Source organism: Spermophilus citellus, assembly GCF_964194105.1.
Source record: "Spermophilus citellus genome assembly, chromosome: 7".
NCBI lineage: Eukaryota > Metazoa > Chordata > Mammalia > Rodentia > Sciuridae > Spermophilus > Spermophilus citellus.
Window position 1 is genome coordinate 39,201,664 of NC_138188.1, and position 17,123 is coordinate 39,218,786.

General features: G+C 33.5%; 1 protein-coding gene across 2 annotated transcripts in view; it reads right to left on the minus strand.

The window, feature by feature from the left end:
* XRN1 (5'-3' exoribonuclease 1) overlaps positions 1–17,123 on the minus strand; it is a 128,569-nt gene that overhangs the window by 17,596 nt on the left and 93,850 nt on the right. For both annotated transcript variants that reach the window (XM_081301676.1, XM_081301677.1), the window contains 9 exons: positions 16,513–16,720; positions 14,454–14,549; positions 11,462–11,570; positions 7,953–8,014; positions 5,886–6,008; positions 5,022–5,181; positions 2,907–3,088; positions 546–659; positions 349–451 (listed from right to left, as the gene is read on the minus strand). In XM_081301676.1, the coding sequence (XP_081157802.1) occupies positions 349–451; positions 546–659; positions 2,907–3,088; positions 5,022–5,181; positions 5,886–6,008; positions 7,953–8,014; positions 11,462–11,570; positions 14,454–14,549; positions 16,513–16,720 (1,157 nt within the window). The remainder of the gene's footprint in view (positions 1–348; positions 452–545; positions 660–2,906; positions 3,089–5,021; positions 5,182–5,885; positions 6,009–7,952; positions 8,015–11,461; positions 11,571–14,453; positions 14,550–16,512; positions 16,721–17,123) is intronic.

Here is a 17,123-nt window from a genome sequence, read left to right on the forward strand (position 1 = left end):
GTTTTGAGCATGAATGGGTGCTATATTTTGTCAAATGCTTTTTCAGTATTTATTGAGATGATCATGTCTTTAAGTCTATTGACATGATGAATTACATTTACTGATTACCATATGTTGAACCAAGCTTGCACCCCTGGGATGAACCCTCTTTATTGTGGTGTACTTTAATCTTTTTAATATGTTTTTGTATTTAATTTGCCAGAATTTTATTGAGAATTTTTGCATCTATTCTTCTTTATTCCTAGACATCTTAGTATATTTTTTTTAATTAAAAAAAAAAGCTTCTTAAAAGAACTTAGTAAAAACAACAATTCAGAGGTAAAGACTTACAGAAGCAAAATATCTTACCAGTAGGTTGGGGAAAGACTGGAGGTATGGTTCCAGCTGGTACAGCGGGAGGATAATTTGGAAATATTGGTGGAGGCAAAGAAAAATTCACTCCTAAAGAGCCCTGTGAAATATTTAAAAGTTATAAGACAGTAAAACAAAATGTTTGTATGGAAACTAATTAAAAATTCAGTAGAGAAGTCATGGACAGTTCTTACCAACTGTTGTAAAGCAAAAAGTGCAGCTTTCTCCTTGGCTTCATTTTCAGAGTGGCACTGTGGCCCGTGTACCAGTAAGCCATTAGATAATTTTACTTGGCAAACTGTCATTGTCTAAAAAAAGAGAATACAGATGTTGATGAAACTATGTTAAGAAGTCTAACTCCTCTCCCAAAGCTTAGTCTAAATAAGTGGGATAATTTCATACAACAACCTGTAAAAGAGAATAAGGAATTCAAAAAAGGACTATTAGTTTAAGTGCTGAGTTTCCAGGCAAAAATTTTATAACTGTTGCTTTATCTTTTAATGTTTCAAAGCAAATATTCTCTGGGCCATGTATGGTAGGATGAGCCTAGGATAAGGTAGGAGGATGGCATGAGCCTAGGAATGGAGACCAGTCTGGGCAACTCAGCAAGACAGGAAGAAACAACAACAAACTAAGATGGCACAAGGGTCAAGTATTGTGATGCAAACAAAAGCCATCAAAACCTTTTTCGTATGTTGAGAATTAGAAATTATGAAATAAACTTTTGCTGAAACATGGTTGCATTAAAAATATTGGTGCATATGATTACTTTCACACTAAAACTGAAGAATTGGGAAGTTGTGACAGTGGCCCTCAGACCCACAAGGACTTATATATTTATTGTGTCTTTATAGGAAATTTTTGCTGAAACATGCTTTAAAACTATCTTTTAATTAGCTGACGGTTTGCTGATATGAATTCACTGCCCAAAGTTAAAAGACTCAGGGGTTCTAATTTTATATTTTGATCCTTCTGCCTCAGCCTCCTGAGTTGCTGGGATAACAGGTATGCACCACCACGCCCAGCTATACTTCAAGTTTTTGATTTACAAAGATTTATTTTTTAAATTCTATTTCTTTCAGGGTCTGGATATGAAACTTGGCAGTTGAAAGCTTATCTAAGATGTAAAAGGCCCCGAGTCCAATCTGTACCCAGAAGAAGTCTTTTTATTTTTTTCAAAAGGTATTAATTTTTATATTATTGGTTTAATTCTTTGTTTTTCCTTCTATAACTTTTTTTTTTTATTGTGGTAAGATAATACAACATAATATTTACTATCTTAACCATTTTTAAGTATATGATTCAGTGGTATTAAATATATTAATAATGTTATGCTATATATCACCACTGCCCATCTCCACAGCTCTTCATTTTGTAATGCTGAAATTCTCTACCCTATCCTATTTTAACTCCATATTTCCGCCTCTATCCAACTGGTGTTAACCACTGTTTAAGTATCTCATACAGATAGAATCATATACTGTCTGTCTTTTTGTAACTGGCTTATTTCCTTTAGGTTAATGTCCTCAAAAGTTCATCCATGTTGTAGTATATGTCAGAATTTCCTTCATTTTTAAGGCTAAAGAATATCTCATTGTGGGGCTGGGGATGTGGCTCAAGCGATAGTGCGCTCGCCTGGCATGCGTGCAGCCCGGGTTCGCTCCTCAGCACCACATACAAACAAAGATATTGTGTCCTCTGAAAACTAAAAAAATAAATATTAAAAAATTCTCTCTCTCTCTCTCTCTCTCTCAAAAAAAAAAAAGTGGCACATGCCTGTAATGCCAGGGTCTGGGAAGGCGGAGGCAGGAGGATCGAAAGCCAGCCTCAGCAAAAGCGAGGCACTAAGCAACTTGGTGAGACCCTATCTCTAAATAAAATACAAAATAGGGCTGGGCTTGTGGCTCAGTGGCCGAGTACCTCCAAGTTCAATCCCCAGCAATCGCCCCCCACCTTAAGAAAGAATATCCCATTGTTTGGATATACTACATTTTGTTTATTCATTCATCCCTCGAACACTTCCACATTTTAGCTATTGTGAATAAAGCTGTTATGGATGTAGTTGTACAAATATCTGTTCAAGACTCTTAAATTCTTTACAGCATATGCTGAGGCTGGCTTTTGAATTCGTGATCCTCCTGCATTAGCCTCCTGAGCCGCTGGGATTATAGACATGCGCTATTGTGCCTGGCTGTTTTAATTTCTAATATGATAAATATAAATGTAACTTACTCCAACAAAAATGCTTTGGGTTCCTTAAAAAAAAAAAAGGGAGTTTCAGAGACTAAAAAGTTTGAAAATTGTTGCAATAGACCAAGATCTCTACCAAGTTCTATCAGTCCAAAGAATTTCATAGGACACTTGCTGCCCAGGTTCCTTTCTGTAAACTTCTGTTTGGGTTCTAGTTATGTAAAAATGGAATAACCAGAGTGAGAACCAGAAATTTGCTGTTCATATTTTAAATTTTAAAAGTTCCATTACCTTTTTTTCTAGCCAAAGATTTTCAGACAATTTATTTACTGTGTTTAAGAATTTATACAGATGGAATACTATACCTGAGGTGTTCTCAGAAAGGAGAAATCTGGTTGTGGCATTCCAATAAGGGAGCAAATTCGAGAAAGTTCAGTTACCGGAGTGGGCACAGGAGGGATCTGGCCAGGAACAGGCCAACACACATTGTCCACAGATGGAACATTATGGTACTCATTAGCACTGTGAGGCTTGTTCATATAAGATGCTACCAAAAATACAAAATGGACAAATATATTAATAAAATACCTCAAATTATGCAATTACTGTATTTATTGTAGATCATATAGGAAAATGCTACATATTTAAAGAAATGAATCTCCTAAGAAGCAAATATAAACTATTTAGTATTGCTTAAAATTATTGAAACTTTAATAAAAAGTTTTTAGATTATAATTGATTAATGATAAGTCATTAAGATAAAAATTTAAAAATAAGTAGTTAATTTCTCCAAATTAAAATCTTGAGCAACTAATGACTATATGGTATGGTTACCGGTAAAAATCAAAGCAAATGACTTTTGTAAGCAGATCTACAATTAATGCTTAAGTTTTAAGGCTTTGCCTTCGATCTAATTCTTGTAATTTTACCATATATTCCGAGATACATAGAACAAGAATTTAAATTTTTTTTTGTGTGGTACAGGGATTTGAACTCAGGGGCTATACCCTTGTCCTTTTTATCTTTTGAGACAGAGTCTCAATAAATTGCCAAGACTGTTTCTTATGCCTCAGTCTCCAGAGTTGCTAGGATTATGGGAGTATATCACTGCACCTGACTGGAAGAATGTTTTTGTTGCTTCAAAAATGATTCTTCTTACAAGGTTTTTGAAATTAAATCTTTTAATTATGTTTTTATATAGATGACTAAAACATTTTGAACATTCATATTCTTCACTAATACCTTGGTAAAGAATTAATCTAGTTTTCTACTACAGAATATAAAAAGATATTACAGGGCTTCCCCAAAGTCACAGAGCCAGTTACTTCTGTAACACTGGCTGGATTCTGAACTATTAGATTCTTGGGTCCAATTTCACTATATTGAAATTAGTAAAATTTACTTATTTTGGACATTGGGACTATTTTTACTCAATTTTATTTTAAAATTTTATTTTGCTGTATTTCAGGAACATATCATCACTTGATAATTACTAGTTTTCTAGTAGCTTTAGAAAATTTTAATCAATATTCACTGGAGTAAACACAGAGCTAGGCTTTGCTTTTGTTTTAGATTTTGATCTTTAATAAATCCAGAATTAGGGCTGGGGTTGTGGCTCAAGTGGTGGAGCACTTCCTACCACACCTGAGGCACTGGATTCAATCCTTAGCACCACATAAAAATAAAACAAAGATATTGTGTCCACCTAAAACTGAAAAATAAATATTAAAAAAATAAATCCAGAATTGATTATTCAAAAATATTTTTTTATTTTTCTGGGAAACTTTTGTGTTAAGTCATTCTTCCTGGTAGCCTTTGGAAGATAATTACATAGATAAAATACTCATGTTTAAAGGACACAGAGAGTAGGGACAACGATGATTATTTATTGAAATGCAGCTATATACCACACATTATGCTACGGGTTTCAGAGATTTTAAGATAATCACTCTTCATAGTCTACCTCCATTAATAATTTTAAATTCATTTAATGTTTTTTTTCCTATTTTTATACTGGTCAAATTATTTTAACATAATTCTAATACCAATTATTGGCACCTGTAATGTGTCAAGTCTTTATTGCCTTATATATGTTATGTAATTATTATACTAATTATTTGCAATATGTTATCACTTATAAAAAGGAAAAAGGAGTTTTAGAAAAGTTAAATAATGTATTTAAATTACATAGACACTTTTAAATTATTGAGGAAAAAAGCCAGAATGTGAAAAACCTTTCAAGGTTTAGGCATCTATAGAATGAGAAACTGTAATAGTACAATTTAAGTCATCATAAGAAGACTTAGGGATTGTATAGTTTTGGTTACACAATTACATTTTTAGATAAATGACACAAGTAAAAATTATACTCTTAAGAAAACTAGTTTTATTTTTTAAAAAAACAAATGATAAAAAGAAATAAATGAACTGACTTTCTGGGAATGATATTGATTATTAGTAGTAGTACTCAGTTTACTTACCTAATTTCTTATTTTGTTTAGGTTGTGAGGACAGTCCATATTCATCTCTTTTATTAGAGGAAACAGTGGCTTCATTACCAAACTTTTTCATTTCATTCTTACGGTCCATTGTGTCAGAACCATCAATTTTTAGAATTTCTTTAAGCATTCGTGTTCCCTTCTTTTTTGAGAATCATTCATATGGAGATGGTGGGGATGGAAAGAGGAGAGTTAACATTAGGTTCATACAGTTTATCTTTCTTTTAGATTTTGTTTTTTCAATATTAGGGCTCAAACCCAGAGCCTGGTGCATGGTAGGCAAGCCCTCTACCACAGAGATATATCTCCAGTCCTTGATCTTTCTTTTGAAGAGTTCCACTGTTAACCTTTAGAGGCTAAGGCAGGAGAATCACAAGTTCAAGGCTAGTCTGAGCAACTTAGCAAGATCCTGTCTCAAAATATAAATTGAAAAGGACTGGAGATGTAGTTTATTGGTAAATACCACTTCTGGGTTTAATCCCCAATCCTCCATGTATCCCCCAAATTAATATGCTAACTACATTTATATAGAGAGCAAGGCAAAGCAATAGTGGAGAGCTGAAAAGAAATTAGATTCCAGGTATAGAAACAATATTTATTGTTCTGCTTAATCTTAGCCTAGCCACTTAGAAGCAATGTTTGAAAATCAGGAACTTTTTTCTAACAGGAAAAAAGAGAAAGATGGCTAAATTGTCCAAGGCAGCCTGTTTTTCCTCACAGGATACTAATACAGATGCACTACAGCAACCTACATGAGGGAAAAGTATTTGAAGAGCCACGTGGGGTATGTATACATGGCTAGTAGTAGAGAAATTACCATAGTACAAAAAACTATAGCATACAAACCATAGCAAATGATTGTGGTGACAAATGCTCTTCATTTGAAGGTTCTCCATGATGGGATGACTGTGCTTCGTTTTCTTTGGATATATTCAATGACGCCAAAAAGTTCTCAATTCCAGAGTTAAGCTAAGAAGAACAAATATATGTGGATGAAGATGAAAGTAGAAGGATACAGCAAAAGCTATGAGTTTTATGCTCAAAACTGGTAATTAAAATTTCACTCAATCATCTTCCCAGGTGTTAAACTTTGGGAAGAGAAACTAAATATCTTTTACCTTATCAATAGCATTTGGATAACCAGTCATAACCTTTTGCTTTCTTGAGACTTCTGGACTTTCATTTCTTTTCAATAGCTTAATATTACATTTGGTAGGCCCTCCAAAAGTCTATAAAAAAGTAAGAATGAACTTTCTGTGCAAATAAATTTTATTTGCTACTTATTAATATTCATTTAGAATGGCTACAAATTTTTATGTGCTGCTTTCTTTTTCATATTATAAGGAAAAAAGAGGCCTGTAAACTTGGATGGGAAAAAAATGATTTCTCTTCATTAATATCTAAATGAGATTTAGCATTTCTTTCAATCATGAACATAGGCCATAAACCACTTATATGGATGGCATGTTTGCATCCTCCTCAAATTGCTATGTTGAAACTCTAACTCCCAATGAGTATTAGGATGTGGGGCCTTCAGGAGGTTAGGTTTAGATAAGGTCATAAGTGTAGAGCCCCCATAAAGAGATTAGTGTTTCTTATAAGATGACAAAGAGAACAGAGCTCTTTCTTTCTACCATATTAGAATTTAAGAAGAGGGATTATTTGCAAGCCAGGAAAAAAGCCCTCACTAGATCCTAATTGTATTTCAAAATTGCAGGTTTTTCTTTCAAACCTTTTAAGCATTAAAAACATCATTCTGCCAATGCTTTCATCTTGGACTTCCCAGCCTCCAGAACTATGAGGAAAATAAATGTTTGTTTTTTTAAGCCACCAAGTCTATGGTTATTTTTGTTATAGCAATCCAAATTGACCAAGAAAACTATGATAGCAGTGATTTTAATTGTATTTTAGAATAGTGATTTTCATTCAAATCTTGTGTTTTATTTTAGCATTAAAATATTATTCAGAGAATAATAATGGTTTTACCAAAAGTCCATAGGCTTCCCTATCGTACAAAATTTTTTCAGTATTTTTTAATAGAAGGATATCACAGCAAAAGAGTTTTGAAATAAAAAGACATTAAAAGTCAGAAAAGTAAACTATTTACTGGTATCTACATGTTAATGGATTCTAGTTACTGAAAATATGATACTTGTCAAACTTTCTAGGATTTTTAAAATAAATTTAATAGATTACCAGCTTATAAAAGTTTTTTGTTTTTGCTTTTTGCGGTGCTGGGTATCAGACCCAAAGTCTTGCATATGCTAAGGAAGTATTCTACAACTGACCTATATCCCCAGGCTGAGATCAAGTTTTTGAAAATATGTATTAAAATATAATGTGCACGCAGAGTGTAAATATCATATACATACATGTCAAATTCTTTGATTATAAAATGTATACATGCTTTTTATCAAATGCCAGGGAATATATAACATAAAACAAATGATCTCAGTTTCCCCCACACCAATCTAATTCCACAAAATTTATACCCTGCTAAGTTTTATATGTTGTTCCTTCCATATACTATCAATGCATACACAAATATATATTTCCACATGTTTTATACATATACATATAGATCTATGTATGTATATATAGATTATATATATTGAGAGAGCCTATAAATGATCAATATTTTTATCTTCATTTTTAAAATGAAGAAATTGAGGTTGTGAGGTAAAAACTCCTCAAGGCCACCCAACTACTACATGGAAAAATCAGGATTTCAGGTTCCCTAGTTCCAAATTCTGCATTCCAACTGTTCAACCTTCCATTCAAGTGACCATTAACCTATATTTCAACAATCTTCCTGCCATACACCCTGTAGATTTGGTTGAAAAAGTCACAAAATTTAGGCAGATGCCATAGGGTTATCAACTGCATAAAGAAATTTGACTTTAGGAAGCTTACCTGCTTATTGGATGTTTTTTGTGACCTACACTCAGTTTTAGGACTCTTACACTCTTCTTTAACTAGAGACAAGAAAACAGAAATTGTGGTAAATGAAAGAGCTCACTGAGCAACAATTAAATTTACCAAACATTTATCATAGCAAGGAACTGTTCATAATTCAGAGAATTTACTTTAAATTCAGAGAAATTAAGACTGATTTAAAGGATTTTATAATCTAGGGAAGGATAGAAGAGATATTTGCAGATAATAATAAGGGAAAAGGAAAGTGGCATCTGAATTAAACCTTTAAGGATGGTAGATTTCCAAAGGGAGCATAGGAATCTCAGTATTCCAGGCAGAAGGAATAGTGGAAGAAGAGCAGAAAGCAAGGAGTGTGTTACAGAACTCTAAACAAACCAGTTCCACTGGTAGGTAAGGAGTATAACAGAGCTGAATGGAACTAAAAGCAGCAGGTTAGAGCCATATCTGCAATTAAAATTTGTAGGGTAAGCAATCAGAAAAGTTTTGAGGAGGTAGTAATGTGATCAGAATTGTGTTTTAGTAAGATTAAAATTAGCCTATTAGCTAGACAGAAGAAGAATAAGAGACAAATTAGCTATTTTAATATTCCTGTTAAGGGAAAGTTGGAGAGGTGGTAGGAAAATTAAAATTTGAAAGATTATATGATTTAACAAACAAAAGTATGTAAAGATGAAGGAGATGAGGACAAGAGGCAAGAAAAGCATAATTTGTAATCAATACATACTATTCTATAATTTTGAATATACTGGATTATATAGATGTGCCGTAACATATTTATACCACTTTCTTATCACTGGCTGTTTATAAAGCCAATCTGGGGAGGGGCAAAGGCAGGTGGGGAGAAAAGAGAAAATAAGAAGGGAAGGAAGGGAAATAAGGAGGAAAGAGAGATGGAGGAAAGAAGCAGGGAGAGGGAAAGGGGGAGGACAAGAGATGACAGGAGGGAAAGGAGAGTGAGAGAGACAGGAAGGGCAATGCCTTGGCTAAGTACTGAAGTCATGACCCACCAAATACAGAGAACTCCTCAGCACAGATTGGGAGGCTTACTGGTTCCAGATATTAAGGAATGTTAAATAAAACTTACAGAAGGCCATTGTTTTGGGCCAAGATCCTGCACTAGACCCTAAAAGGTCAGACTAAAAATCAAAATGGAATCAATTTGACTAAAAGTCAAACCAAAGTTGAGTTGTTAACTTGCCTTCTGAGAACTCAGGAGAAAGAACAACTAAATTTTCACAATAGGCCAGTTTCAACAGGCATGAGAACAAAGTTCCTTGATGTTAGCCAGTTACTTTTCCATTGTTCTGTCTCCATGTCTACTACATAAGGAAAGTATCTTAAAATGATCAGTCCACTTTTTAGTCTTTGTTTCTACTTTCTTTAGCTTTTTCCCATCTATAAAACCAACTTCTGCTCAGGCCATGGGAACACTTACTCTAAGCAATGAGGTGTTGCTCAATTCTACAGTGGCAAACAAAGCCAATTAAGATATTTACTTATTTATTTACTTGATTGATTGCAGTACTGGGACTGAAACTAGGGGTACTCTTACCAGTGAGCTACACCCTCAGTCCTTTCTTAAAATGTAATTTTGAGAAAGGGTATTATTAGTAAGTCCATGTCCAGATGAATTGTATCAAACATTTAAAGTAACACTAATACTTCTCAAACTCTTCCAAAAAAATACATAAGGAGGGCTCATTTCTCAACTCATTGTATGAGCTCAGTACTACCGTGATAACAAAATCAAAGCCATCCCAAGAAAAGAAAATTACAGACAACATCATTTATGAATATGCATGTAAAAAAGAACTTTAAAAAACTACCAAATCAAATCCTGCAGCACATAAAAAGGATTTACACTGTGGCTTAGTTGGATTTATCTCAAGAATGCAAAGTTTGTTAAACATATGAAATATAATCAGTGGAATACACCATATAAGCTGAATAAAGAACAGATCATCTCAGTAGATACAGAATAGCACTTGAGGGCTGAGGGGTTTAAGCACAATGGTTAGCACACACATGTGAGACCCTGTGTTCGATTCTTATTACTATAAAGAAAAGAAAAAAATAATAAAAAAGAAAAGAAAGAAAGGAAGGCAGGCAAAACCAACCAACCAACCAACAAACAAAAAACCCCAAACAATAACAACAAAAATGTGTTTGAGGGGCCTAGGATATAGCTCAGTAGTAGAGTGCTTGCTTAGCAAGCATGAAGTTGTGGGTTTAGTCCCCAGCACTGCAAAATAAATAGACAAATAACCCAATTAAAAAATTAACTAAGCATTTGAACAGATCTCTAAAAAAGATATGATAGTTAAATAAGCACATGAATATCTGCTCAACGTTATTAGTCATTAATGAATTGTAAATGAGAATCCAAGGAGATCCTACTTCACATCTACCAGGATGGTTATCATCAAACAAATGGACAATAACAAGTGTTGTGATCAGGCTGGATGTTTACATATGGAAGGCAAATGTAAATGGTATAGCCACTTTGGTATAGCAACTTTGGAAAAAAGTTTGGTAGTACCACAGAAAGTTAAGCACAGAGTTACCATATGACTCAGTTCTAGAAGTAGAAGAATTAGAAGTAATTCTCAAGAGAATTACAAATATATGTTCTCAAAAAAAAATGGTACACATATATTCACAGCAGCATTATTCATCATATCTCCAAATATGGCAACAGATGAATGGAAAAATAAGTGGTATTCACACAGTGGAATATTATTCGGTCATAAAAGGAATGAAGTACTTACAGATACAGGCTATAACATGAAAGGACCTTAAAGGTCATGTTTTCTATTTTTTTTTTTGGGTACTAGGATCTGAATCCAGGGGTGTTTAATCACTCAGATACATTCCCATTCCCATCCTTTTTTATTTTATTTTTTACTTTGAGACAGGGTTTTGCTAAGTTGCTTAGGGCCTCCCTAAGTTGAGGAGGTTGATCTGAAATCTGCAATTCTCCTGCCTAAGCCTCCTGAGTAGCTGGGATTACAGGTGTGTGCCACCACACTCAGCTTTTGCTTTTATTTATATGAAACATACAGAATATGTAAATCCACACTAAATAAATTAGAGGTTGTGAGGGCCTAGAAGAGTATTATTATTAGTGAGTATGATGTTTCTTTTGGGTGTGATGAAAATGTTTTAAATTTAGATAGTGGTATTGATTGCACAACTTTGTAAAAACATAAAAAACAAAATAACACAAAACACTGATTGTATACTTTAAAGGATGAATTTGTTTTATGGTATGGGAAGTATACCTCAAAGCTGTTTTTTTTTTTTTTTTTTAAAAAAAAGAAAGCAGGTGAGGCTGGGGTTGTAGTTTAGTGGTAGAGCACTTGCCTAGCATGTGTGAGGCACTGGGTTTGATCCTCAGCACCACATAAAAATGAATAAGTATACAATTTGATGTTAAAAAAAGAAACAGATAATATACAAGTAAACCTTTCTAATTTAAAACTTACATTTTCTGTGAGGGTCATATTTCCTTTGTTGGTATTTAATACTGTTGTCATTAAAGCCAGATTTATGCTGTTGAGTTACTTGACTTATTTCTTGAGGTAGAACTGCACCCTGCAAGTTAAAATGCTTAAGAATAAGTTAAATAAATCTTAATATTTTAACTATTACTTTTCCTCAACTTTTAATTAATAATTACTTTATTATTTTAATAAAAATTACATAGTTTCTTAGGAAAAAAGTAAGATAGAAAAGCAAACAGAATTTAAAAAACTATCCAAAATTCACCACCAGCAATAAAAATAATTTACATAATGCTCATCACTGAAAACATTTCTCCAGGCATCAGTATGACAGCAAGACAAATAGAAAACAATCCTTTTATGAAAGTGCTATTTTCTTTTTTTTTAAAGCCATATTTTAATAGAATTAAACCAAATTTTGTTTTAAGTTAAACACAGAAACTAAAGAAATATTAAACTTTAGGTAAATGTTTCTTTACAACAGAAATAGCAGCCTTTCTAGATGTGCTTTGGGATAATCCTACCTCTGGGGGAGGTGGGGGCAGGGAGTGAGCAGGAGAAGAAATAGCTCTGGACAAGAGCAAGGTAGTACAAGGACTTGTATTTGGGGCCTCCCTAAGTTGCTGAGGCTGGCCTTGAACTTGTGATCCTCCTGTCTCAGCCTACCAAATTGCTGGGATTATAAACTGGTGTCATTGCACTGGGCTCTTGCTAATTGTCTTAAGTACTGTAATGTCTTCCTATTATTTGACAATATCAATATTAATAAAAATCAGATACTTGGGGAAGGAACATGAAAGGGAATGCAAATTAACTAATATCTTCAATTTAAAATACATTTGAAGCCAAGATGTAAGATTAACAATTCTTAGCAAAGAGGTAAGAGTCAAAGTCATTGGTCAAGCAATAAGGCAAAAAGGGGGAAAAAACTGTTGCTGAATTTAGAGGAACAGTTCCTAGTGAAAGGTTGGAAGAGCACAAGTTAAAAAAAATTTTTGAATAGAGCCAGGCATGGAGGCTTACACCTATAATCCCAATTATTTGAGAGGCTGAGGCAAAAGGTTTGCAAGTTTGAGGGCAGCCTCAGTAACTTAGTAGGACCCTCAGCAAGTTAGTGAAACCCTGTCTGGAAATCTTAAAATAAAAAGAGCTGGGGATGGAGCTCAGTGGTATAGCACCCCTGGATTCAATCTCCAGTACCAAAAAACCAAAAACCAAAGTAGTTGCATAGATGGATATAGACTACAAGGCTCTCAGGGTAATATTTCCATCCACTCATCCATTCACTCATTCATTTTAAGAGAAAAGTCTTGCTGTGTTTCTCAGACTGGCCATGAATTCTTTCCTGGCCTAGGACGGTCTCCTGACTTAAGTAACTGATAGTAGCTGGGACCACCGGTATGAACCACAAAATGCACCTTGCTAACATTTCCTTTTAGAACAAAACTTCTTCAAAGAACTGCCATCTCTAATTGCTGCCTCCACTTTCTCTTACCCTTTCCCCGGTTTTTTTTTTTTTTTTTTTTAAAGTCGTCCCCCGGCCCCCACCTCAATACTGTGGATTGAACCCAGGGGTGCTCTACCACTGAGTTACATCCTCAGCCCTTTTTGTTCTTTTATTTTGAGATAGAGCCTTGCTAAGTTGGCTTTAAACTGATGATCTTGCCTCAGCCTCTCCAGGTGCTGAGATTACAGGTGTGTACTATTGGTGTTCTCCCCTTCTCTCTTAAACACACTCCAGTTTTTTAGTCTCATCATATTACTGAAACTGCTCCTCAAGGTTCCCAATGAACTTCAGGTGCTAAACTCTATGGTCAATTCTCAGTTTTCACTTTTTTTTTTTTTTTAAATTTCAGTATTAGGGATTAAACCCAGGGGGAGTTCACCATTAAGTTACATTCCCAATGCTTTTTATTTTGAGACAGGATCTCACTAAGTTGCCACTGTGCCTGGCTTTCGTGTGTGTGTGTACATGCACATGTTTAAGATAGAACCCTGGGCCTCCAGATGTCAGGTAAATGCTCTACCTCTGAGCAAAATCCCCCGATTCCACCCTCACTTTTTATGCCTGTTTTACCATCACATTTGCAATTTTGTCCTCTCTAGCACGGATAATGCCACAGGACACTGAAACAGATGAGGTGCTTATGGTGCAGGCTAGTGGATTATAGACAGAACAATATTTTTGACCCCCACTGAGAAGTTAGGTTAGTAACTAGCAAAAAATTTAGCAGGAATTAACTCTTTGCCCTCTTCATTTCTTTGAGACTATTCTTTTAGCAGCATTTCTTTGCTCTTTTGTTGTTGTGCTGGGGAGTGAACTTAGGGCCTTATCAATGTTGGTAAGCTCTCTGAGCTATACACCCTCAGCCCTCTTTCATCTTCTTATTTTTATAAAGGAATATAAATTTGCTCATTCATATTTAACAAATCAACTTCTAGTGTAAGATTATACATTCAAGTGGAAAAAAATAAGTTATTGCCATTAAAACCTTTGTTGAATTTAAAATATAGCTACTGTGATTTTTTAAGTAGCTTTAAAAAAAATCCAAAACTGCTGGGTGTGGGGGCACATGCCTGTAATTCCAGCGACTTGTGAGGCTGATATAGGAGGATCATGAGTTCAAAGTGAACCTCAGCAAAAGTGAGGTGGTAAGCAACTCAGTGAGACTCTGTCTCTAAATAAACTATAAAATAGGGCTCAGAATGTGGCTCAGTGGTCAAGTGCCCTGAGTTCAATCCCTGGTACCAAAAATAAATAAATAAATAAATAAATTCCAAAACTGACTTAAAAGAAAAATGTACTCTCACTCACCGGTCCTAAAATTTCATATCTAAAAATAATTACCAAAATTCATAATCAAAACTGTCTTTTTTCTATTTTAGGAGAAATTTTTAACTATTGCAAAGCTGAAGGAAAAATTAAAAAAAATCTTTTTAAAAACGAATTGTTCATCAAATAAAGAATACTAACCTTCTCTTGTATAGTTGGCTGGAACTGCTGAATTTTTCCAGATTCCTGTAAGGATTGCCAAATGTTGCAAAATTCATCATCATCTTTAATAGGTGCCTAGTGAAGCACAAACAATTTCTTAAGAAAATTAGACAGGACAAAAGTTCATACAAAATTATTTATTTATTAAAATTATTTAGTTGTAGGTTGGATATTTATTTTCATTATTTGAAATCCTTGAATTTTTGTTTTTTCTAGAGCTTAGCTCAGTAATTATGAAAGCATTCTACTAGAATGAAACTAGTCTTTTTAAATATGCAAATGTTTTGAATGGGTTTACTTAAAAAATAAAACATAAGAAGGACTATAAAAGATTATACTCGGATATAACCAGTGATGTGATTTAAACCACACTTTTTAAATAAAAAAAGAAAACTAAGTCAAATTAAATTTCCGTTTAATTTGTGTAAACTGTGAAAAACTGCTCTATTTGTGTAATATGAGTTAAATTGTACTCTGTTGCATATATAACAAATTAGAATAAATAAAATTAAAAAAAATTTAAAAAAAGATTATATTTGTGCTGGGGTTGTAGCACAGTAGTAGAGAGCTTGCCTAGCATGTGTGGGGCATTGGGTTTGATCCTTAGCACCACATAAAAATAAATAAAATAAAGGTCCATCAACAACTAAAAAACAAAGATTATACTCAATATTTCACCAACAGTTTTTTTCCCTTCTAACATATTAGTATATAATCTCATTTATACAAACATCTAAAGATTTTGTTTTAAAAATTTCTATTTTACATAAAGTAATATCGGTAAATTTAGAAATTATCTATTAATTTATAAATTAGAAATAAATTTAAATTTGATTATTTATGATTATAATTAATAAATTATTAATTTATAATTTATAATTAATTTAATTAAATTGATTTAATGCAGTTTAAGATTCTGAAAAAACTTGCTTCAAAATTTAATAGCAGTTACCTATGCTCCTTGAAAGATTTTTGCTTGTGTTTCCTTTGTTACTATCAAATTATATGTTTTCCAACTAGTCTACAATATATATGTATTATTTGGTTAAAAAAATGTGTTTAAGCCTAAAAATTTGGGCCATGAATTAAATACAGTTCAATGTTTCAGAAAAGATAACTCAGTTTTTGTGTCCAGAAAGATTAAGAAAATCATCCATGGGCTGGAGTCGTGACTCATGGTTGGAGCACTTGCCTAGCATGGATGAGGCACTGGGTTTGATCCTAAGTACCACATTTAAAAAAACTAAAAAAAAAAACCAAAAAACACAAAGTTATTAAAAAGAAAAGAAAATCATCCATGGATTACATGGTGGGAACTTAAAAACTGCTTTTGACAAATGTAACTTCCCTTTGAACTTTTCAATTTCTATCATTCATAGAAGATAGCATAGCACATATAGATTATAAGAAAAAAATTAAATGATAATTTAAAAAGTAAACATAAAAAACATATTCTCAAGTTCATTCTTTCAAATAATCTAGTTTTATTTTTTATATGTTTTTAAATTGTAGATGGAAACAATACCTCTATTTTATTTATTTTTATATGGCGTTAAAGATTGAACCCAGTGCTTCACACGTGCTAGGCAAGTGTTCTACCAATGAGCTATGATCCTTGCCCTAATGTATTTTATTTTTAATAAAACTAATTTAATAGCAGCAGAATGAATTCTTCTTCCTTCTTTTCTTTCTTTTTGTTTTTGGTGGTATAAGGATTAAACCCAGGGACCTTTTGCTTCCTAAGCAAAACCTCTACCACTAAGCTACATCTCTAGCCCTTAAAAATTTTATATTTTGAGACAGTCTCAATAAATTGCCCAGGCTGGCCTTGAACTTGTGATCATCCTGACAGTCTCTGGATGAGCTGAGTAACAGCATTCTTCATTAGCCTACTATTTTAAAACAACTTTGAAATTGATTTGAACTACACTTTTTAAATAAAAAAGGAAAACTAAGTCAAATTAAATTTTCATTTAGAAAGTCTGCCATGATTTGTGATTTTGTAAAGAAGATGGAGAGAAGTTAAACACTGACTTACTTGAGTAGGAACAAAAAGTGACTGAGGAGAATGGTTGAGGCCTCCTAAATGTGAGGCAGAAACTGATAAATTTGGGCTATAGTGATTCACAGCTGGCTGTGGTTTCACAACGGCTGTCAACTTCTGATTTCCTGTTTCAGAGCGACTCCCATGAGAAAGGTTCACCAAGGCACTTGTTGGTAGTCGATAACCTCTACCAGGTGAGCACCTAAAAGTAAAATGGTTTATCAGAATCAAAAGGAAACAATACTAAATATGCTAGGGAGAAGAATCAAATAATTTGGGGGTAGACAATCCATCATAAGAAGTAATAAACTGGATTATAGGCATGCACCGTCGTGCCTGGCTCATTTTTACATTTTAAAAAAGATTTTGAGATAGTGTCTTGCTAGGTTGCTGAGGCTGGCCTTGAACTTGTGAATTTCCTGCCTCAGCCTTTTGTCACTGGGATTACAGGTGTGTGTCACCACACCAAGCAAAAATATAGTTCTTTTATAAGAAACCTTTTTAACTGCAAGCTTGCTATAAAATACCAATTTTAATGAGAACTACACTTAGCAAAGATTCCATATTATGAAAATTAGTATTCTGCAGACAGTTAATCTTTCACA